This window comes from Lepus europaeus, chromosome 9, assembly GCF_033115175.1.
Source record: "Lepus europaeus isolate LE1 chromosome 9, mLepTim1.pri, whole genome shotgun sequence".
In the NCBI taxonomy this organism is placed as follows: domain Eukaryota; kingdom Metazoa; phylum Chordata; class Mammalia; order Lagomorpha; family Leporidae; genus Lepus; species Lepus europaeus.
The window spans coordinates 21,224,693-21,246,814 of NC_084835.1; the positions used below are offsets into that span (position 1 = coordinate 21,224,693).

Consider the following 22,122-nt stretch of genomic DNA (forward strand, 5'->3'; position numbering starts at 1 on the left):
TGTGAAATAAGCGAGTGCAACTTAGAATCCATGAAGCCTGGCATCGTTGTCCCCATTTTACAGATGAGGAAGGTACGGGGATCCAGGCACTCGGGCAAAGACCGGGGTTGGCAAAGAGCAGAGCTGGCACAAGAACCTTGGTTTTCTCGAGGGATTTCTCACTCCAGAGCCTCCTCTTATCGCCTGGGATAATTCACCTGCACAAAGAGGGACAGAGCCCCTGGGACGGCCACCCCTGCCTCTGCCGCGTCTTAGATGCTGGACTGGGTTTGGATCCTGGGAAGCACTTGCCCAGCTGAGAGGGCTGGGATACACTGCACACAAGCGTCTTCTTCCTTGACAGTTCTGGAGAGAAAAGGAGCCCCAGGCCTCTGCTCCCAGCTTGGTTTGAAACAGACCTGCTCACACTGAGCCTGCGCTGGCTGAACTCAGCACAGACCCCTCAGGCAACATCAGCCAATGGCAAAGACAGGCTTGTGGGACGAACTGCTACTTGATGTGCCCATGCGTGCAGCTGCTGGGGCTGGCACTGAGCCGGGAGCCAGGGACCCCTCCTCCGCACCTGACCTGGTTGTGCGCCAGGAAACTTTCAGCTCTAGGACGACACAGATGCATGACTTTGAGTTGTATCAGGATTACAATTTGATTCTCGACAATCCTGAGAACCGGGTGCCATCATCAAGCCCACCCGGCACAAGAAGGAAGACACAGTGCACTGGAAAAGTGAAGGGACTCGGGGCCGGCGTTGTGCAGAGGGTTAAGCTGCTGCTTGCAATACCCACATTCCCCATCGGGGTGTGGGTCTGCCTGTGATCTAGCTTCCTGCGAAGGCAGCTAGGAAGGCAGTGCAGGATGGCCCAGGGGGTTGCACCCCTGCCACCCATATGGGAGACCTGGATAACAGGGTCTGGCTTCAGTCTGGCCCAGACCTGGATGTTGTGGGCATTTGGGTAGTGAACTAATGGACGGAAGTTTTCTCTCTCTCTGTCTCCCTCTCTCACTGCCACTGTCTTTCAAATACACACATAAATCTTAAGAAGCAGAAGTGGAGGGATTGTCCAATTGTTTTCCGGGTTAAAAGTGGAGCCAGGAGCTGAGCCCACAGCCGCTTGACTTCAAAGCCCTTGTAACCATCATCACCAGAGGAAGTGGGCTGCCCCGCCGAGGTGCAGGACACACGCTCCGCATTTGTAAATGCTAAGACATTTACCGACAGACACAGGTGGGACCCTGAGAGAGCGGCACCCTTTAAGAAGCCCCACCAAAGTGCTCTGCGGGCTGCGCAGGATGCTGAGACCCACACAAGATGCTGGGGATGACCTGACTCACAGAGGACATGGCGTCGGCAGTGGTCTGGACCACGTGCTCCACCTGAACATCCTCTTTCTCTCTCCTCCCTCCCAGGAAGGACTCCGGATCCCAACGTTATCCTTGAGCACCAAAGACAGAAACACAGAAAAACTCCCATTCGCAGGAACCATCATTTTCCTCTCTCTGCTTCTCTCATTAAAAGAAAAAAGCATCAACATCTTAGCTGAAAGCACACCAGCACCAGGCCACTGGTACGCAAACCGGGGTTCTGCTCCTGCCTGGCTGTGCAATCTTAGGTAAGTTACTTAACCTCTCTGTGCAAAGTGGGAACAATAGTGGCACCTATCTCACAGGACCAAACGTGAGGACTCAATGAGTTACTACCGGTACGACATGGGTAGGACAGTGCCTGGTGCACACGAAATGCCAGGTCATCATTAGCAAATGCAGACCAGCACATGACCAGCATGCCTGCCGAGGTGACCTGTGGCCTGTCCACTGCGGACCTTCACAATGAGGACTGGGGGCTGCACTGTGGCTGCACGAGGGACGAGCACTGCTCGCTGTGTGCAGGCCGAGCAGTTAGGAACCAGAGCCTCTGGGCCCTCAGGAAAGGGTCACCTGGACTTTGTGGCAAGGAGGAAGTAAGCAGCTTTGGATCGTGTTGTGTGTGGCCAGGGTCTTGGAGTCCCAAAGAGGCTGACAAGACCAGCCCTGGTGATGGATGGGGTGGGAAACATGCCAAAATTCTGACTGTGGAAGGTCATGAAACTTGGGATTAGCAGCCAGCAGGGAAGGCACCCCACCCCGAGTCTGTCACACTCCATCTGCCTCTTCTGCTGTCTGGTCTTTCTCCCCCAGGACAGAGGCCCAAGTCCCCGCCTCTCCCACTGGGCAACGTCATGCTCAGAGAACTTGGAGAGGTGGCAGGCCCAGAACTGGAGTGCATCATGGGCAATGGGCCATCCGCCATCCAGGGCCAAGTGGAAGCAAAACAAGGCAGACGAGGACATGGCCTTCCTGCTCCGAGGGACAGAAACTACTGGCCCACAGAAGCCACCTTTATCAGGGCCCAGAGGCCTGTGACTGAGCCAGACACTTAAGAGGCAGCTTGAAAACACTCACCACACACATGCACACGCACACCTCACCCACATGCATGCACACATATACACTCACCCACACACATGCACACATATACACTCACCCACACACATGCACACGCACTCACCCACACAATTGCACACACACACACTCACCCACGCAATTGCACACATACACACTCACCCACACACATGCACACACACTTCATCCATGCACACACTCACCCATAGGCATGCACATGCACACACTCACCAACACACACACATGCACACCTCACCAACAGGCATACACTCACCCACACACGTGCACACCTCACCAACAGGCATATACTCACCCACACATGTGCACACCTCACCAACAGGCATATACTCACCCACACATGTGCACACCTCACCAACAGGCATACACTCACCCACACACGTGCACACCTCACCAACAGGCATATACTCACCCACACATGTGCACACCTCACCAACAGGCATACACTCACCCACACACGTGCACACCTCACCAACAGGCATACACTCACCCACACACGTGCACATGCACACACAGGCTGAAATCTGATCCAGTCCAGAGACGCATATTTGATTCTGTTTACAAATGGCTTGACTGCACTCTGACACAAGAAGCAGCCGTGCTCACCCAGCCCCACACCAGGTGGATATCTGAGCCCCAAATATTTCATGTGCTGCGTCCCGAGGGCTCCAATTACTCCCCGGGTGAGCAAAGACAGAAGGGCCGCACGTCGGCTGATGCCAGCAGGAGCACGGCCACCGGGAGAACCGCCCAGCCGCCTCCCGCACCTTGCAGGTCGCGGATGATCCTCTGGAGCTGGCTCTCTGCGCTGGAGGAAGCCATGGCGAGTCCGCCCTCCTCTGCGCTGTGCCTCCCTCCTGTCTGGGTTCAGAGAAACGCCTGGAACTTCGGTCCTCTGTGGCTGTGTGGTCAGCAGCGGTCAGACTCCATAGTGGCACCTGCATGGGAGAAGAGGCCAGGGAGGCCCAGCAAAGACACAGTTTAGTCGGTGCTGGAACTGTGCGCTGGGCACAAGGGAGCCCGCCTGGGTGTCTTCCCTTGATCTTTCTGTGCGGGCCTTCCCCTGCGGGCACTCTCCATCTGCCTCGTTACAAATGCACACAGACACACATACTCACACTCCAATCACACACTCACACCCAGAACTCTAGCCTGGCTTGGGGCTTCACGAGACAAGATCAGCCTGAAAGCACAGCCGGTTCTGCCGCAGCCCCCTCCTGTTCCGCTGCCCTGACGGGGCTGCCTCACTTTCCATCCTTAGAAAAACCTCCCGTGGCTCCTTCTGCCCCTCACACTAGACCTAGCCTGCCAGATGCGAGTCTCCCACCAGACCCCATCTTGCCCACACGACCCTCCCGCCCAGCTTCCCCAGTGACCTCTGGGCCAGCAGTGCTGCAGGGCCAAAAGCCAAGGACACATACCCTCAGGGCTTCTAAACCAAGTTCAGCCGGGCTTGCTGGCAGAGGGAGCAGCCCCTGGTTTTTAGCTGCTCAGAGTCTGCCTCAGCCTGAGGGTACAGACGCCTCCTGGCCTGCCACCCAGGGGCCTGTGCCACCCTCATACCAATCAAGGGACAAGCATCTATTTTAAGCTCAGTTACAATTCACTCCCGCTGGCAAGTCCCAAGTTACCAGACCCTTGGGCAGCTGCTGGCATGATTTAAGGACACAGAGATGGCTAAAGACCAATAGAGGTGAGGAGCTGTGAGCACCGGGGGAAGGGGTCTGGGCCTGCACTTGTCCAACTCCTTGTCCTCCCGGGACCTCTGCTTCCTCCCTTAGCCACCCACTGCCAGGCTGTGGTGGCTGCTGGAGAAAGCAGGTGGCCAGATGGGACGGCTGCAGGAAGAGCAAAACAGGACCTGCCGTGCGCCAGGCCCGCTAAGCGCTACTGCCACACTCATGCACTGGGGTGGACAACATCATCCCCGGATACAGAAGAGAACATGACGTTCAGAGGAGTCACCTAAGGTGCCTAAGGCCACGGGCCAGGAGCAGAAAACTGCAGCTTCGACCCTGGACAGCCTCATTTCAAACCTGGCGGCTTTCCCAGCTCATCCAGTTGACCTTTCGGGCCGAGCTGTCATCACTACAGTGAATGACCAACCACTCCCACTGGCTCTCAGGAACCACCCTGAACACCAGAGCCACGCTGAGAGCGTCCACCTCTCGCTCTCCCACTGCCTTCTTCCTCTTCCTGCACCAGGAGTCAGGGCAGGGCGACGCTGGCATGGAAACTGTCCCGCCCGCAAGCTCCCCAGATGCTGACACGGGCATTCCAGCGTCTGCAGCAGGCGCAGAGGGCCTGTCATGGCGTGGATGCCAAGCGCCTATTTTTAACCAGCACACCAGTGTCGCTGTGACTCAGTGAAAACAGGGCCCAAAGCAGCTGCTGCTGCCTGGGAGGGAAGACACGGCCAGGCACATACCAGAGCCACAGGTCTGGCAATTCGTGACACTGATTCCCAGGAGCGGCGATATGGGATCCACAGAGAACCTCTCAAAGCCCCTGAACACACACTGGCACCTGCCTCTTGAGGACACCAGACTGGGGGCGGGAGTGGTTTACAGGAAGTCTGCCTGCCAATCCCTGGTTGTCCCTCCAGGTCACCTGCTGAACAAAGACTCGGCAGGGAGCAGCCAGGGCCCAGAGCAAGCCAGAGCCCAGGCTCTGTGAGCAGTCTGCACTGCCCTTCAGCCCTCCTGGCAAGGTGGGGAGGATGAACATCAGGCTGGCCCAGCACCATATTTTGTCAGGTGCCCGCTACGTGCAGGCTGGGGGCACAGAGGCTCGCAAGGCACAGGCCAGCCCTGGCACAGCTCAGCTGTCCACGGGCAGACACATGGAACAATATCCAGACACACAGCAAGAGGTCCCTGTAGGGATACAGGCACGAATTCCCAGGTATTTGGCAATGGAGAGAAATGGATCACGGATACAAATACATGCAGGGAGGAACCTCACGCTATGCCATGAAAGCAGCCAATCAAAAGGCTGCATGCCTACCTCCCAGCCACGTGATGCCCTCACGAAGGCAAAGCAGGGGAGAAAAATGAGGCTGGTGTTTGCCAGGGGGTGGGGGAGAAGGGAAGCTGTGACAACAGAGGGGCAGGGGAAACTGGGTCGGGGAGGGGCCTCTGTTCAGTGTCTTGACTATGCTGATGGATATCTGATGACAGAGTTAATGGAGATTTGTCAAAAACTTCACATCACTGCGCTGGCACACCGGGTTCTAGTCCCGGTCGGGGCACCGATCCTGTCCCGGTTGCCCCTCTTCCAGGCCAGCTCTCTGCTGTGGCCAGGGAGTGCAGTGGAGGATGGCCAAGTTCTTGGGCCCTGCACCCCATGGGAGACTAGGATAAGCACCTGGCTCCTGCCATCGGAACAGCGCGGTGCGCTGGCCGCAGCGCGCCTACCACGGCGGCCATTGGAGGGTGAACCAATGGCAAAAAGGAAGACCTTTCTCTCTGTCTCTCTCTCTCACTGTCCACTCTGCCTGTCAAAAAAAAAAAAAAAAAAAAAAAAAAACACTTCACATCACAGTAAATTATACCTCAAAAAAAAAAAAAAAAAAAGCCCCTGGATGATTTTTTTTAATAAAATGCAGTAGGAAGGGACAATTCGGCAGGGCACCGCAGCGTCCAAGAGGGTGAGGGCACAGGTCGGTGAAGGGTGCTGCTCTCCCCACGCTCCCGTCCCAGGGCTGCTGGTGCTTCTGGGAGAAGCCATCTTGCAGGAAGATGCCTGGACTAACAAGTCATCACTGGAAGCCGCTGGGGCCTCAGCCGAGGGCGTGAGACACACATGCAGGAGAGGGCGGGGCTGGGGAAGGGAGCAGCAGAAGGAAAGATTCTGAGCAGCTCGCCCAGGCTGCGGCCAGACAACGCATGAACTACACAGCAGCCGGATTCCTGGAAGCCAGGCTGTCTGGAGTCTGGCACGAGGGAAGACACGTGCACAGCCCAAGTACTCTGCCGGCGCCATGAGCCTGAGCAGAGGCAGAAGCGGGCTCCTTTAAGACTCGGGGGCTTTGGTGGCACCGCCCCTGTTGCAGCCTTCTTGCTGTGACCTTCGCAGTGTGATTAGCTGGGGTCAAGTTCACAGGTCATGATGTGAGCTTTTCCGGGCCACTGATTACACAAGCTGATTTTCCTGAGTGCCTGTGTCACCACCAAGGCCATGAGCCCTAAAGAATGACAGCTAGACCTGCAGCTATGGCCTGCTCCCCGCCAAGTTCTGGGTCACCACTTCACAGGGACTCACACAGTCACCTTGGGGTTGCTATCTTCATGGATTCTCAGCCACCTGCCCTCCCTCCTCCCCTAGAGCCGCGGGCATTACTAGCCTAGGAAAGGCACAGAACGGGGCACTATCTCACTCCAGGCGGCGGTCAACTTTCCTGCGTCTCTAGATAAGGTTGACTTTCAGTTGAAACATCACAGACTTGCGGCAAGAACCAGCCCGACCCGGATACTACAACCCAGCAGCAGCCTGCTCTCCTGACACAGGGCGCTGCTGCTCTAGCACTGCAGAAGGACCCCACGACCCCACCCCTCGCCAGGCCCCCAAGGCGCACTCCACCTCCAGGAACGCAGGGTCCCATCAACGAGCTGCCAAAGCCTCCCCGCTGTCCCTGGCAAGCTCTTTTAAATATCAGCTCGTTCACCGCACGGAATCCTTAGGAACATTCGATTTTCTTGCCACCAACTCAAGATTATGTTTAAGGCTACCCAAAATGTCTCAAAACATCCATTCTCCTGACAAAGATGTAAAGAGACTGAACACAGTTTGTGAAATTCTCATTTATTACCCGGGACCAGAGCCGGGAGTCTCACAGCCTGGGTATTACTTTAGGGTCAAAGGACCCTCCCTGACTGCAGACTCCTCCCACACCTGCCCAGAGGCCTTCAATGCCCTAGCAACAGAGACAGCCGGGTAGCCCTAAATACAAAGGCACCCACTGACCCAAGAGAACTCATTTACACTATGGTGCAACTGACTAATGTCCATAATGTGGCCCAGAGACTGGCTCAGGCAGGGGCACTACAGCGTCTACACAGCTGGAGAGGGAAAGAAGGATCAGAAGGAGCACAAGAGGTTGGCGCCACGAAGTCAGTCTTGCCATGCCTTCAAAGCTGCTGCCACACGACAGCTAAGAACTGACCAGAGAGGCCATCCTCCAGCGGGACTCCTCCCCAGTCTCAACCAGGTGGAACACACCTGTCGTAAATTCTACCCTGGCCAAGACAGCCTGTCAACAACAAGGGCAATTACGTCCACTCCCTCAGCCTGGCTTCACACAGACACCGCCACCCGTCTAGTTACCACCTGCGGTACCTGCTCTCTGAGGGCCGGAAGTCCTGCTGGCGCTGGCGCTGGCGTGGGCACCGGTGCCGACGGGGCTGGTGGGCAGGCAGAATGCCCTCACCGGGGCATCACCGGGGTGGCCAGGACAGTGCTCAGGAGTTTACCAGAAGCCAGCTCACAGGCTGGCACGTGAGCACGGCGCGGTAGGTGACTCAGCCCCGTGGACCTGTCATTAAAGTGTCCACCCACTGCGTGCCTGGGTCATCCTTCCCAAACACGCCTTTTTGCTGGTGACCTCTTCTCTTTCTTAGAGGGAATGAGGCCTTGGGACTTTGCCATCACTTCTCAAACTCTTTCTTGGCCCCCTTCCCACCCCAAACAGCACGTTCCTCAGTGACTCCCCTAGAACACACACAAAACTAGCCTGGATTCCTGGGAGCCAGGAGGGCAGCGAGAGGGCCATGTGTGTGTGAGGGGTAGCTCTGGGCCTGGGAGCAGCTGTCTTTTTTTTTTTTAGGAAGGTGTGTAGCTGCTCCAGGACAGGAGCCACCTGTCTGTGCTCAGGGCGGGGGGCTGAGGTCCCACCACTGGAAAGCCTGGAGGAAGCATCCGGGAAGTGACAATGGCAGGGGTGAAAATCTGGGCACACTCCTGGCCATGTCAAGAGGGCCAGGCTGGCCACGGATGAATCAGAACCGAATGTGACAGAATATGACAAAGCTACTGGACATGGCTAGGAGGAAGCTGCGCATAACCTCCAGTGCTCACACACTGCCGGCCAGGCTAGAGGGGTTTTGTGGGCATCACTATGAACGGCCAGGCCTGACCCAGGGCTGGGGCTACAGCTGTCAATCAGAGCGTGGGTGGAGCCCTGGCCTTTAAGGAGCCCATGCCCAGGGGCAGAAACGGGCAACCCACCCCCCAACATGCTTACAAACCAGAAACAAAGACCACTCACGACCTGATGAGGGGGCCTGATGAGGGCTCCGAGGAGGACAATGCTGGCCCCAGGAAGAACCTCACCATGTTCTGCTCCTGCCCCCAAGGCCCCACTGAGGAGTCTCGCGTTCTCCCACGGCCCACGGCCCTCGGCGCCATTCACCGCCTGGAGACTTTCGGGTTTAATCTCCGTTCTTCCCACTTGTCTGTAACTCCACTGCTGTTCACCGCTTCCCTAGCACCTAGCACACTTCTAGCACATGGAGAGCCCTTCATCAACTCCTTGCTGAATGAATGAGTGAGTGAGTGAATGAAAAACACCCGGAGATCCCTGCTCCATTAAGCAAACTAAACCTTGAGGCATAGAAATGTGCCCCAAACAGAAATAATAATGACTATCTTTCAATGCTCAGAACATGGGTACATTTTTAAAAAATTCTGTTTTAAATTTTCCTTTGCTGAACATAAATTATTCTTATATTGACTAAAACAGTGCATTGCAAAAATCAGGTTGTAACTGTGGACACTATATTGCCACTATTGTGAAAACAACACGGGATTATTATTCGAAGAGCGAGTGGGATAATATAATTCAGGGACGGACGCAGCGTGTCTGCTCTACTCTCCCCACCTCACCTGCCTTTACCAAGAGCGCAATGTTCTGAGACACTGTCCTGGTAAACACCGCCAGACAGGTGTGGGACTCTCCCAGCCTGGCCTTCCAGGCCTCCATCCTCAGGCTCAGAGGCCTCTCCTCTTGCCCGTTCTTCTGCCTGGCTGTGTCCTGGCCTCCCTGTTGGGGTTTGGAAGCTCTGTTCCCTCCGCTAAGCAAGACTGGTCTCTGCCCACACCTACGAGTGGCCAACTCCTCTGGTCTGCCGGCTTCTGCATGGACAGGAGAGTGAACACCACCGGAGGAGGCCGTGCCCAGGAGCCTCGCTCACCCCAGCCAGGACGATACCACGGCTGCCGCCACTGCCAACCCCACTGTCGCAGTCCCCACCCCTGCAATGCCTACACGCACAGGCTGAAGCCCTAACTCCCGTGTCGCAGAACAAAGAGATCACTGAGATGAAATGAGGTTGTGAGGGTGGATCCTAATGCAATCAGACTGGTGTCCTTTAGAAAACAAGAAATCTGGACACACAGGACACCCGCAGAGAGGAAGGCCACAGGAGGACACGGCGGCTGTCTGCCAGCCAGAGAGAAAGCCCTCAGGAGAAGCTAAACCTGCCATTATCTTGATGCTCGACTTCCAGCCTCCAGAGCTATGAGAAAACACATTTGTGTTGCTCGAGCCACTCAGTGTGTGGTATTGTGTAGTTAAGAGCGGCAGGATAGCAGCCTGGCCGGAAGCCAAGGGACCCCGGGCCAGAGCAGCAGGGGCGGGGCCGGAGGCCCAGGCCGGCTCTGAAGCCGGAGTCGGCCCTCTCTCCAGCAGCAGCCAAGTTTCGTCAATCTGGACCCTATTCAGATTCTGGAAGCAGGCTTGTTATGTGAACTTTTCGCTACCTATTACGTAACAAACAACGCCAACGTGGGAAGATGAAGTCAAGGTTCAGAGTCTATTTAGCTCACCACACTACTTCCCAGCGATCTGCCTCTCTGGAAGAAGTTGTCTGACCTCTTCTTGCCTTGCAAGGCGCACTGTGCAGGGAGTGATTCAGAACTGGTGCCCGGGGCGGGGGTGCGAGAGGGAAAAAGCAGACATCCTCCACGGCTGGCCCTGGCTAAGCTTCCGAGTGCCCCTCTCTGCTCTCTGCAGCTACAAAAGGCATCGGCCTGCAGGATCAGCCCCGTGCTGGGCTTCTCGTAGGGACTCTCTGCTCTGGCCCAGCCCCCTCTGTTCAGGGCTTGTGTGAAACGGGTTTTTGGGGGGTTTTTTTTGAGGGTGTGAGCTTTTCTTGGATGCCAAAGGCTCCCGTGATTTGATTTGCTGCCTTTGGCCAAGGGTGCAGTACTCCAGGCCCCTGGGGCGGTTGGCCAACCAGCCTTTGGGCCCCCAAACCAGCCACTGGATGACAGCGTTCAAACCACAGATTCTCCTTTTGCTGGCTTCAGAACCACACTGATGCTCACATCCTCATCCCTGCAAACTGGATCTGGCCGGCCAGAAACGGGCCCCTGGTGCCCTTCAAACGCCACAGAGACCCTGTGAACAGGAATAGCTGTGGGCAGTCACCAACCATCAGGCCGACTGGTTCCAACGTGTGCCAAAGGAAAAAACTCCTCCTGCCCAAGCAAGCACGGCTTCTGCCATCCCGGCTTCTCAAAGCCACGGGACCCGTGTGTTCCAAGGCTTAAGGTCTGGTGACGGGGATGGTGCAGCTACTTCAGCCAGGCTTAGCGGCACATCAAAAACAGCGGGGAGCTAGGGCAGGCATCTGGCACAGTGGGTAAGAGACAGCTTTAGATGACTGTATCCCACATCAGCGCCGGCTTCGAGTCCTAGCTCCTCTTCTTGCAATCCAGCTTCCTGCTGATGTGTACTCTGGGAAGCAGCAGGTGACGGCTCAGCACTTGGGTCCTTGCCACCCACCTGGGAGACCTGGCTGGGCTCCTGGCTTTCACCTGGCCTATGCCTACCTGGCTGTTGTGGGTATTTGGGGAGTGAATCAGCAGACGGATAACCAACCTGTATGCATGTGTGTGTGTGTGTGTTTGCCTTTCAAAGATGAGAAATAAATTTAAAGCATTTGGAAAATAACCAGGTAGACAAAATTTCCATTGGTAGATGGGCAGCAACACTCCAATCCCTACCCTGCTGGTTTACTTATTCAAACAGAGGCTCCTGGGCCAGCCAAGAGCTGCTATCTGCAAGGAACGGGCACTAAGATCACAAATTGAAACTCCTGAGCAAGAAAGGAATACAGCAGCCACTAGGTGAGCCAGGGACACAAATGACTTCTCTGTGGCCACCAGCACCAGCGCCTGAGCCCGCTCGCAGTGACTGGTTCCCGTCTCTACCAGCGGAGTCTGCCAAGAGCCCACAGCTAGACACAGGCTTCCCTGCCTCCTGTGGTAAGATTCTGGTTTTGAGTCACCAAAGTTGTGTCTGGAATCTCTAGAAAACACAGGTTACCCAGCAGCCAAACGCCAGGATAGGGGTGGTGGGGTGGTGGGGTGGTGGGAGGAGCTGTTATTTTTTGAATATCTATTCTGTGATCTGGAAGCAGCACCCACAGCCTTGGTGATCAACCTGGATCAAAGCCACCTGTGGCTCAGATCTTACTCTGTTAGAAGTGGGTCTGCTCAACACAAATATCCCACCCAAAGTGGGCCAGGCTACAGATCCGGCTCCTGAACCCACGCCACTGCCCTAAACTCAGCCCAGGGGGCAAAGATTAATCCAGGGGCAGCTGGAGGACCCCTGCCTGAGGCTGTTACCAATCCCTAAAGGAAGCGTAAAATCAAAATCAAGGTCAACTACTGCCTTAAATATATGCATGGTCCCTATACAAGTCTTCCAGTGATTCTGGATGTTTCACTATTTTTCTAATCAGTGACTGAAAATAGTGTTTAACAAATGAAGGCTACGCAAAGAGGCAGACTTTTCCCAAGAGCAGATAAACCCTGTTTCCCTTCATATTTCTTTAATCAGGAGGCTGGCAGACATCACCGTGACAATAACCATGGCCCACAACTAGTAGGGGGCATTCAACACTTTAGGAATAGTGGTTCTTGGGGCTGGCATTGTGGGGCTGCGGGTAAAGCTGCCGCAACACACCGACATCCCATATGGGTGCTGGTTCAAGTCCTGGCTACTCCACTTCTGAACCAGCTCTCTGCTAGTGGCCTGGGAAAAGCAGCAGAAGATGGCCTAAGTGTTTGGGTCCCTATCACTCACGTGGGAGACCCAGATGGAGTTCCAGGCTCGCTGGCTTCAGCCTGGCCCAGCCCTGGCCATCGTGGCCATCTGGGGAGTGAACCAGCAGATGGAAGATCTCTCTCCCTCTCTCTGTCATTCTGACTTTCAAATAAATAAATAGTGGTTGTCACACAAGGGAGGGTCAAGGGGAGCCTACTCGAAGTCCACTTCAAAAGGTGGGAGCTTGGGGCCCCTGCACCCCTCGGCAGCCCCAGGCAGATGGCAGGGGATTAAACGCGCTGCCGGAGGCCACCAGGCCAGCGGCCACAGGAGGGCAGTGAGCAGATTAAGCCCTGATCCTCTGCGGCTCAAAGGCCCCTGACCCATTTCTCTGTTGGGAAAGGAAACTGCTGTGCTAACACAAGCTGGGGACACAGGGGCTCCCAACCCGCCAACCCGGGCCGTGTCCACCAGCGCTCTTGTTTCTGTTTTTTTGTCTAGAGCGGACAGCCAATGGGAGCGGCGGGCAGTGACAAGGGGCACAGGGTGGACACACGTTGAATGCACGGGGGGCCGCGTGGATAACATGTCAACCGTACGTGCTGCTTTGCTTAGGAAAAATGAAGTTTCGCCCTCTGCACCCAGCGCAGCCACACCAGAGAGAGACCATGCACAAGCCACCCAAAAGGTTTTTACGGGAGGGTCACCTGAGGGCTATGCGGACACCCTGCCCCTGCGCACGAGGGGCAGTGGGTAAAACGACGGCCGAAGGGAATGAGCAGCCCCCTCCCGGGACGGGGACGGCCCCCGCTTCGGCAGAGCGGTGCCCGCTGCTCCGTCTGGGCCAGAAACGAGGCTGCCCGAGGACAGCGCCAGCCGCGGCTTGTTCGGAGGCCCCTCTCGGTGGGCTCCTGCGCGACCCCTCGGCCGGCCGGGGTCTTGGAACGGGGGCTCGGGCTCTGTCTTCTCAACCGACCACCGGGGGCAGCCCGGCTCCCAGGGGGCAGTTTCCACCGGCCGGAGCGCTTCTGAGGCGCCGGGACCCCGGCCGGGTCTGCGGGAGAGCCGCGAGGGGCGGGGCCGGTAAGGGCAACAGGTGACAAGCCGCACCCGAGCGAAGCTGTCTGATACGGGCTGGAGGGCAAACCCGGTGCTCCCAGAGTCCTGCCGGTCCCCCGCGGCACTTACGCGCTCGTGGGTCCACGGCGGGGCAGAACCGAAACTTTCTGGGACCAAGCGGAAGAGTACTGGAGCGCTGTACCGGCCGCCATGACGCGTACACCCAGCCGCGGGCGGGCGGGCGCGCGCGAACCACAACTCCCGGCAGGCTCCGTGGGGCGTGGGCCTACAACTCCCATCGGGCCCCACGAGCAGGTGGTGGCGGACTACGACTCCCGGCATGCTCCGCAGCGCAGAGATTTGCAGCTTCAACAGCTCCTACTCTGCCCTCCAGCCTGCCAAACCACCCCCAGGTTAACTCTTGCAATCTCCGGGGGCATGGGTGACCGCAATTCCTGTTCGGGATCCGCATAGTGGAGCCCTTGTAAATGTAAAATACGAGGGTAGGTCAAAACTTGTGTGGAAAATACGTATGGGAAAAAATATGCACATAAATTATCTTCTAATTATATTTTCCACGAACTTTTTGAAGTACTCGCGTACACCTGGATTCTGAATACTTATTCCAAATAACATAAAATAGCGCATTAATATTTGTATGTTGATTATGTGGTGGGATAATTTTGATTAAATATATGTATTGAGCTAAATAAAAAGCATTACATATCACAGAGCCTGCTATCATAGATTTCTGTCCCCTCACTTCTTAACAGTGAGACTCACTTAAAATCAGTGCTCAAAAGGTGTGTGTTAAAGTGCTCCATCGCATTCCCAGCCTAAGTTCTCTTTGTAAGTTGTGCAGTGCACAGAGCTGTAGAGCTGGATACAACAGGACAGAAAGCATTTGATGAACTGTGTCCATTGGGCACATTCGAGGAGGAAGTGTACACCGGGAACTTCAGCCGGTGATTGGACCCATTCCCTAGCACTGGCGAACCATCGTCCCCTACCCTCTGCCAGAAGCACCCTCTGTCCCAGCACTGAGCTGGTAGCACCCCCTTGAGAGCCATGGTCACAAGATGGGGAGTTGTTTGGGTAGAATAATACAGGAAAGGAAGTGTATTTCTTAGCTGACTTGAGGCTGTGGTATCTCATTAGCCACCTTTTGTAAATTAGATATAAAGTGGATGGCACAGTGAGTTAGAGTTGTCAGTTGAGGAGTGAAGTTGGGAGGAAGGACATGAATACAAGTGATTCTCATTTTTGTTAGCAGGAAGGAAAACTGTCACGAAACAGGAGAGAGAGGGGGAGATGACAAAAGGAAAAGTCATCCAAGGAACCAGTACAAACACGGCTCCAATCACAATGTGAAGATATTATGAGACATTAAGGATGGGAGGGATTTGGTACTGTATGCTGTTTTTTTTTTTTTTTTAATTTACTTATTTGAATGGCAGAGTTAGAGAGAGAAGCGAGAGAGCGCGAGATCTTCCATCTACTGGTTTACTCCCCAAACGGTCACAAAAGCTGGGACTGGGCCAGGCTGAAGCTAGGGACCTGGAAGTCCATCCAGATCTCCTGTGTGGGTTTGCAGGGACCCAAGCACTCTCAGATAAGAATTCTGACTACCCGAAGGCAGTCACGTCCCGGGGAAGCCACATGGTGAGCTGGCCATAGAGTGAGCCTCGTGGACAGCTGAAAGAACTTTAGGCAGAAAGTGCACCCGGTGCAAAGGCTTGGGGTCAAGACATGCACCTGGGTGACTGAGGAGCTGCAAGGAGGCCAGTGTGTAGGGAGAATAGAGCATAGGGCCAGGGAAGAAGCGGAGCTGCACCTGAGAGTAGAGGTCTGGATGGGGACTGTGCATCTATATTTTTAAGTACCTCCCCAAGTGCTTCTATCATGCAACCCCTGGAGGGGAGCGGGTGGACAAAACCTCTGATTTAATCCCTTGTATAACAGGTTAAAAAACTAAGATCCTAGAAATGTTCCTGGGCTTATGGAAGGAGGCCCAGTGCACTGGCGGAAGGCTGAGGCTTGAACCTGGCTATGCGACCTTGGGCAATTTGCTTTAAGTTCACCTTCTTCATCTACGAAACAGAAGCCATAGCAGCAATTTCAAATGGTGTTGTGAGCACTAAGCGAGATAAGACACATGCTCTACCACGGGGGTGACATGAAGTTAGTGCTGCATTTTTACTGGCTACATTGTCATCAGCACCACCATCACCACCATCCTCATCACCATCACCATTTGCAGCGGGGCCCCCAGCCAGCGAGCTGCAGAGCTGGGACTAGAATCCTGGTCTCAGACTCTTAATGCAGTGGCCTTCTTGTTAGTGAGGCATCAAGACCGTCCTCGGAAGCATTCAAGTATTTGCTTGCCCGAGATTGTGTAACCAGGTCTCCCTGTATTCTGAGTAGACAAATAATGTTCTCCTTTTTGTCCAGACTAGCTCTTGGCCCTCAGAATTAAGGAAATCAGCTACACCTAAGGCATGGGGAGAAACTGGAAAAGACACCTTGGAGAAACGCTTATCTTTCCCACCAAAAGATAACCATTAGGTCCACGACCTGGCCACTTCCCCAGAGCTTCACTGCCCCATTGGGCAGCTCTGTCGGCCGTGGCAGGGAGCAGTGCTGCTCCTGAGAGAAGCGCCGGTGGGGGCCTGCTGGTGCCACCTGTCAAAGGACCTTGGTTGTAGCGGACACCTCCTAGGTGTTCACAGTGAGGCCACAGCCTCCTGGATATTGGACATGGCTGTGGTCCTGCTTCTGCCTAAGCAGATGGCACACCTTCCTAAATGGAAAGCGGCTGCAGTAAGCAGAAGGGTTGGGTTATTATTAGGTATTACTTTAAGGAAAACTCCTTACCGTACTTCAAGGGCATAGAAAATGAGCCAAGAACAATATGACCACCAGGAGCAACCTGAACTTTTGCTTCCCACCATAAATATCTCACGAGATGCATACATCCCCTGCTTGTGCCTGCTTGTTAGCCTTTTGCAATGTACATTCCTAATTGTTATGTTTCTAGTTAAACCTAAGACTAAATAATAAAAGGCGCTGGCTGGAGCTACCCGGCGGTGCTCCTTGGATGAAGGCTCCCGTGTCTCGGCTGATCATTTCGAAACTCCGCACTCCCTCAAAGATTTTTGGGTGGGCACAGTGGTCTCACACCTGGGACCTTCTGGCTTGTAGGCTGACCCTCAACAAGGATGAGCTGGAGTCAATCTCTGTAACCTCTTTCACACATGTGGTGGCATGTGTTGATTTGGTGGCTGGGCCTCTTCCTTGCTTGGGGGCTTCCTCTCTGTGAGAAGTAAACATTTCTTTCATTTTCAAAGTAAGGTGTTTAGCTGGGAGCAGACAACTAGCTAGCACAACGATTTATACATGTGTAGAAAGCTTCCTAGGTTACATGCACCTAGAAAGGTGGGCGTGGCCAAAACAACTGAGACACATGCCGGGAAGATTGTAACCCCGTAGTACTCAGCCAATGAGGAACCAGGGAGGGATCTGAGTGCTAGGAAATCAATCAGTGGCTGTGAACCCCGCCGGATGCTCTGGCCCACCAGACACCTGACTGCTAGTAAAGTCGCACTTGGGCTGCACTTCCTGAGTCTGAGTCTTGCTTCTGGTCCTGTACGCCTGGCTTCGGTTAGGTGGAGCTTCCCGTGTAGACGAGGCAGATCTGAAACCTCATGGAAGGTTTGCAGGTCATTGGGATTACCCTTCGACTCAATGCAATGTGTGTCCTGTGCCATAGCAAAGTTCCACGACTGGGAGTCTCCAACGACACAGATCACCGTTGCAACATCCTGGAAACCTGAAGTGTGGGGTCAAGATTCGGCAGGGCGTCAGCTCTGAGATGGAAGGGGAGACTCTGCTCCGTGCCTCTCTCCTGGCTGCTGGGGGTTTCCTTTGGGGTTTCCTGGCTTGTGGCCACACAGCTCCAACCTTCACAGGGCCTCTCCTGTGCCTGTGTCCGGGTTCACTTGCCCCTTATTGTAAGGACATCACTCATATTGTCAGGGGCTCACGTTACCCCGGGATCATCTCATCTCAGCTAGTCACATCTTCAACAACTCTGTTTCCACATCTGGTCGTATGCAGAGGAACTGGGGCACAGGATGACACAGTTCGATCTGGAACACGTCCTCAACCAAGGCAGCTTATGAATTATAGATCCACAGACTTTGTTTCCAGCCCAGGGGGATCAGAGATGGCTGAGTTCAGACCTTTATAGTTAAGATGAGGAAGCGTGCCAGTGTAGCGGTACAGCAGGTTCAGCTGCTGCCTACAATGCCACCTGTGACGCCGCCATCCCATGTTGGAGCACTGGTTCAAGTCCCAGCTGCTCCACTTCCAGTTCAGCTCCCTGCTAACGCACCTAAGAAAGCAGCAGAAGACGGCTCAAGTGGTTGGGCCCCTGCACCCACGTGGGAGGCCTGAACGGAGTTCCAGGCTTCTGGCTTCCCCAGCCGTTTTGGTCATTTCAAGAATGAATCAGCAGATGGAATATCTCTTTCTCTGGCCCTCTCTTTTTCTCTGTCAGTTTGCCTTTCAAATAAATAAAATAAAGCTTTAAAAAATTGTATGAAAATGAGGAAGTAAACTCCAAAGGAAGGGAAGTGCCTTGCTAAGGGCTTAGCCAGAAGAACGGATATCATTTCCTATGAGACCAACATTTGTGTTTCCTCTATTTTGAAATAAACAACAGGTACTTTGAAAAGTGAGAGTATTTTTTTAAAAATCCATCTTGTCTTTATTAGGAAAGATCAAAGGCAGAATGTTGAACCAGTTATAAACAAAGTAGGAATGGGGCAGATAAAAGTGGTTCCTCCCACCCCAGGTGCCCACGGTTCTCGGCAAAGTGCCTTGGAAAGATTTTCATAGTATGTTTAAAGCGTACCTCCCGAGTCATGCGAATGCGAACCCCAAGCCAGGTCCCCACAGATGCCTCTTTCCCAACGTGCTGTCCACCTCCACCTTCCCCGTCCCACTCCCCTCAGTAGAAGGAGGCCCCCTCGTAGGTGAAGGCACCTGGGGACTGGGGGAGCGGGGGCGGGCTGGGCACCTGCTGCCGGCACAGCCAGAACCGCCGCAGGAGACTTTTGAGGTGTCTGCGGAACTTGACCCCAACGAAGACGTAGAGCACGGGGTTGAAGCAGCAGTGCGAGAAGGCCACGTTCCGGCTGATGAGCACGGCGTAGCCCAGCCGCTGGCTGACCTCGCAGCTCCGGATGACCCCAGTATTCAGCAGGGTCTCCAGGAACAGGATGATGTTGTAGGGAGCCCAGCTGAGGAAGTAGGCGGTCACGATGGCGAAGATGAGCCTGACCGTCCGGTGGCGGCGTTTGGACCGCGAGCGGAACAGGGTCCTGAGAATCTGCACGTAGCAGAATAGGATGACGGCCATGGACAGCAGGAAGAAGATGTTGTGCTGGTACACCGAGGCCAGGAACCCCCAGAGCTCTGAATACGCACAGTTGGACGACAGCACCTGGTGGAAGACGGCATCGCCCACGGAGGACAGGAGGCTGGCTGCCCACACGGCCACGGTCGCCAGCACACGGCAGCGCAGGGTGTGGACGCGCAGGCTGGAGAGGGGGCTGACCACGGACAGGTAGCGGTGGACGGTCATGACGGTCAGGAAGAAGATACTGCTGTAGAGGCTGAGGGAGAAGGCCATGCTGAGCAGCTTGCACAGGAAGTCTCCCAGCACCCAGCCCCAGTAGAAGGTGGAGACCCACACGGGCAGCAGGCAGGAGAAGACCAGGTCAGACAGGCACAGGTTGAGGATGAAGACGTTGGTGAGGGACTCCAGGTTCTCGAATTTCACCAGCACCCACAGCACCAGGCTGTTGCCCACCAGGCTGAGGAGGAACACCAGGCAGTACAGGATGGTGGTGGCGAAGGTGGCAAAGACGAAGGTCTTGCTCTCACACAGGAGGCTCTCAATGTCGTACTCAAAAGGCGTGGTGGACTCGAGGGTGCCCGAGGACTCCATCTGGCTTGCACGGCAGGGGAGGTGAAGGCATCTAAAATCAAGGACAGGTGGTGTTTACAGCAAGGGGGGGGCGGCGCTCAGGCTACAAGCAGTAGGGGCCACGGACCACCTGCAGGCTGGTGAGCTGTCACGAGACCAACAGTCGCTAAGCATAGTGTTGAGTTTGCTAACATCCCCCCCCCCACCCCCCCACACACAGTGGGACTTCCCTGGTAAAGGAAGCAGTGCCCTGTAGATGTCGGGAAAACTGCAGTGGAAGTGGAGTTAAAAACCCGAGATCAAATGTGGGCCCATTACTGTGCTCTTGGGTCAACTCACCTGTCTGAACCTTAGCTCCTTACCCACAAAAGAAGGCGAGTGATCCCACATTCATTTATGCAACAAATATCTAGTGCAATTCACTAACCCTCCTTCCCCTTCCTTCCTTCCTTCCTTCCCTCTCCCTTATCCCCCTCTCCTTCATCCCACAAAATGCAGAAATCCCAATGCAGGACTGTATCAGGGAACCCACTGTCTCCTGGAGCAGCCCCCAAAAGAGAGGATACAGATAGAATCAACTCATCCCAAGACTCCCGTGAACATGGAGACACAGGGAGAGGGAACCTGCGTTACCACAGAGGGTCAGCTCTCAGAGCAGGAAGCTTTGCCATTTGGGGATGGGGTTTACAGCGCCTCTCATAGACCAAGCAAGTGGAGACAACCCAGTGACCCATCAGAGGGGAATCTGTAAGGGGGCGGTGCCAAGTCAAGCTCACTCGGTCTCTTAGTGAGGCGTTAGCAGCAGACACACTAGAAGGCAGGGGAGAGAAGGGAGGGAGAGTGAACAGAAAAGGTGGGATTGCCACGGGACGAGGGCAAGGGAGCAACAGGATGGAAGGCTCAGAGAAGTTGTTGCCTGCGCCAGTTAGAGAGAGTTCTCATGACCCACTTGGGAGCGGGCACTGAGCTAAGACATCACACCACTCGAAGGGATCAGTCAAGAGAAGAAACTGAGCCCCAGTGTGTTGACGCAACCTTCTGAATATCATTAGTGCATAAAGACAGCAGAGATGGGACCACAGGCGTGACGGCCTTGTAATCTGAGAGGGAGAATTGGAGAAATAACCTACGTTTCTCACTCATCCAGGGTTGGATAAGAGGAACAGGAAACGGGTTCTGAAATTTATGCTACTGCAGACAGCCAAGTCAATTTGTGTCTCCAGAGACCTCAATGAAATAGCTGAGATATTCTGTGTGATTTTATTTTGTATTTTTTGCTTCCTAGAGAGCAATACACATACTGTTCTATTTTTACTGTCCACTTCTGCTTCTTATTTTTTTATTTTTTTCTTCTTCTCTATTTCCTTCCCTGGTGTTTCTTTTCTTTCTTTTCTTTTTTAAAGGATTTGTGGATGTTGGGATTTTTTTTTTCCATTTGGGATGATGTTTTTATTATGAATTTTAAAGAACATTTTACTTAGTATTGTCCACTTGTTGTGCTTCTTAGCCTCTCAATTATGCCTATGCTCTTTTGGTTTTGTCTGACATATAGAAATTACAGGTATTTATATTTTAAATATGGGTATATCTGACTTGATGCAACAGCACTTAGTGATCACTGATAGCAGATATTATGGATTCTAGGATATAAACATAAATAATAGTCTCTGCCAATGAGAACTTTATAGTGCGGAAAGAAATCAGCAATTAAACATATATATGAGATTTTGTATGGTGCTTTGGTTGCAAGTAGGTATTTTAGCACGGAGACCCTCTAAGTACCCTTCACATCTTGGAGGTGAGCCCCACGTCTACTAAACAACCCTTGTCTTGACCCACTGAAGGGTGCAGGTGGACACCTGTTAGCGTGGGCACTCTAGCGTCATGGTTGAAAACGTCTCAAAATTAAATGGCTCCTCCTGAGAAAAGAGAGCTTCCTTCCCCTGCCTCCTTCACTTACTAAAAGTCAAGTAGTTTTATAAACTTGCGGCGTTTGAGTGTCTTTCAGGAATTCAGAGTAGAGATGAGCTGGCTCATGGGGGTGACCACCGTGTTGCCGCTGTCCCTAAGGTGCAATGACTGCTCGTCTCCATTCCCGTGGAGCCCACATACTTTCCTCTCAACTCTGCAGAATTAAAATTCTCAGGTTGCTCTGGGATAGCCAGGAACCACTGGCTGACCCAGTTAACTCCGTCTCTCCCTACCTTACTCTTCTTTTCTGGGTCTGTGGTCCTGAGTAAAGCCACTTGAATGAACTGGTCCGCATCTGCCAAGTCATCAACTGCTGGATTATTTATTGTGTAAGAGAGAACGTAACTGGGCTCCACCTCGGCTAATGACTGAGTAACCTCCTGGGTGACCCACCTTTCCACACACAAGGCCTCAAACCCTGCATCAGAATAGACAGACAGAAAATCCACGCATTCCTAAGGGTAGATACCGAAGGGGATCTGGTCATTTGAAATAAGAGAGCAGCTAAATGGCACTGGGAGAAGTTCCCATTTTTATGCTCTTGGCCTACGGGCAAGACAGCTACATCTCTAGCAGAAAGCTCACAATGGTC

The 22,122-nt window shown here is 54.0% G+C and overlaps 2 protein-coding genes across 2 annotated transcripts in view; both read right to left on the reverse strand.

Annotated features, from left to right (window-relative positions):
- The window catches only part of FYCO1 (FYVE and coiled-coil domain autophagy adaptor 1), a 76,531-nt gene extending 62,719 nt beyond the window's left edge, over nt 1–13,812 (reverse strand). The window contains exons 1-2 of the mRNA XM_062200705.1: nt 13,697–13,812; nt 3,222–3,392 (exon numbers count right to left, since the gene is read on the reverse strand). Coding sequence (XP_062056689.1) covers nt 3,222–3,276 — 55 coding nt within the window. The 5' untranslated portion in view covers nt 3,277–3,392; nt 13,697–13,812. The remainder of the gene's footprint in view (nt 1–3,221; nt 3,393–13,696) is intronic.
- Nucleotides 13,813–18,578: 4,766 nt separating this feature from the next.
- Nucleotides 18,579–19,580, reverse strand: XCR1 (X-C motif chemokine receptor 1). The gene has a single exon (XM_062200139.1). It carries the CDS (start codon nt 19,578–19,580, stop codon nt 18,579–18,581), a length of 1,002 nt encoding a protein of 333 aa, XP_062056123.1.
- Nucleotides 19,581–22,122: the final 2,542 nt, after the last annotated feature.

Bases quoted from the DNA above. Each gene is read 5' to 3' on its own strand.
- XCR1 (XM_062200139.1), bottom strand. From the start codon at position 19,580: ATGGAGTCCTCGGGCACCCTCGAGTCCACCACGCCTTTTGAGTACGAC.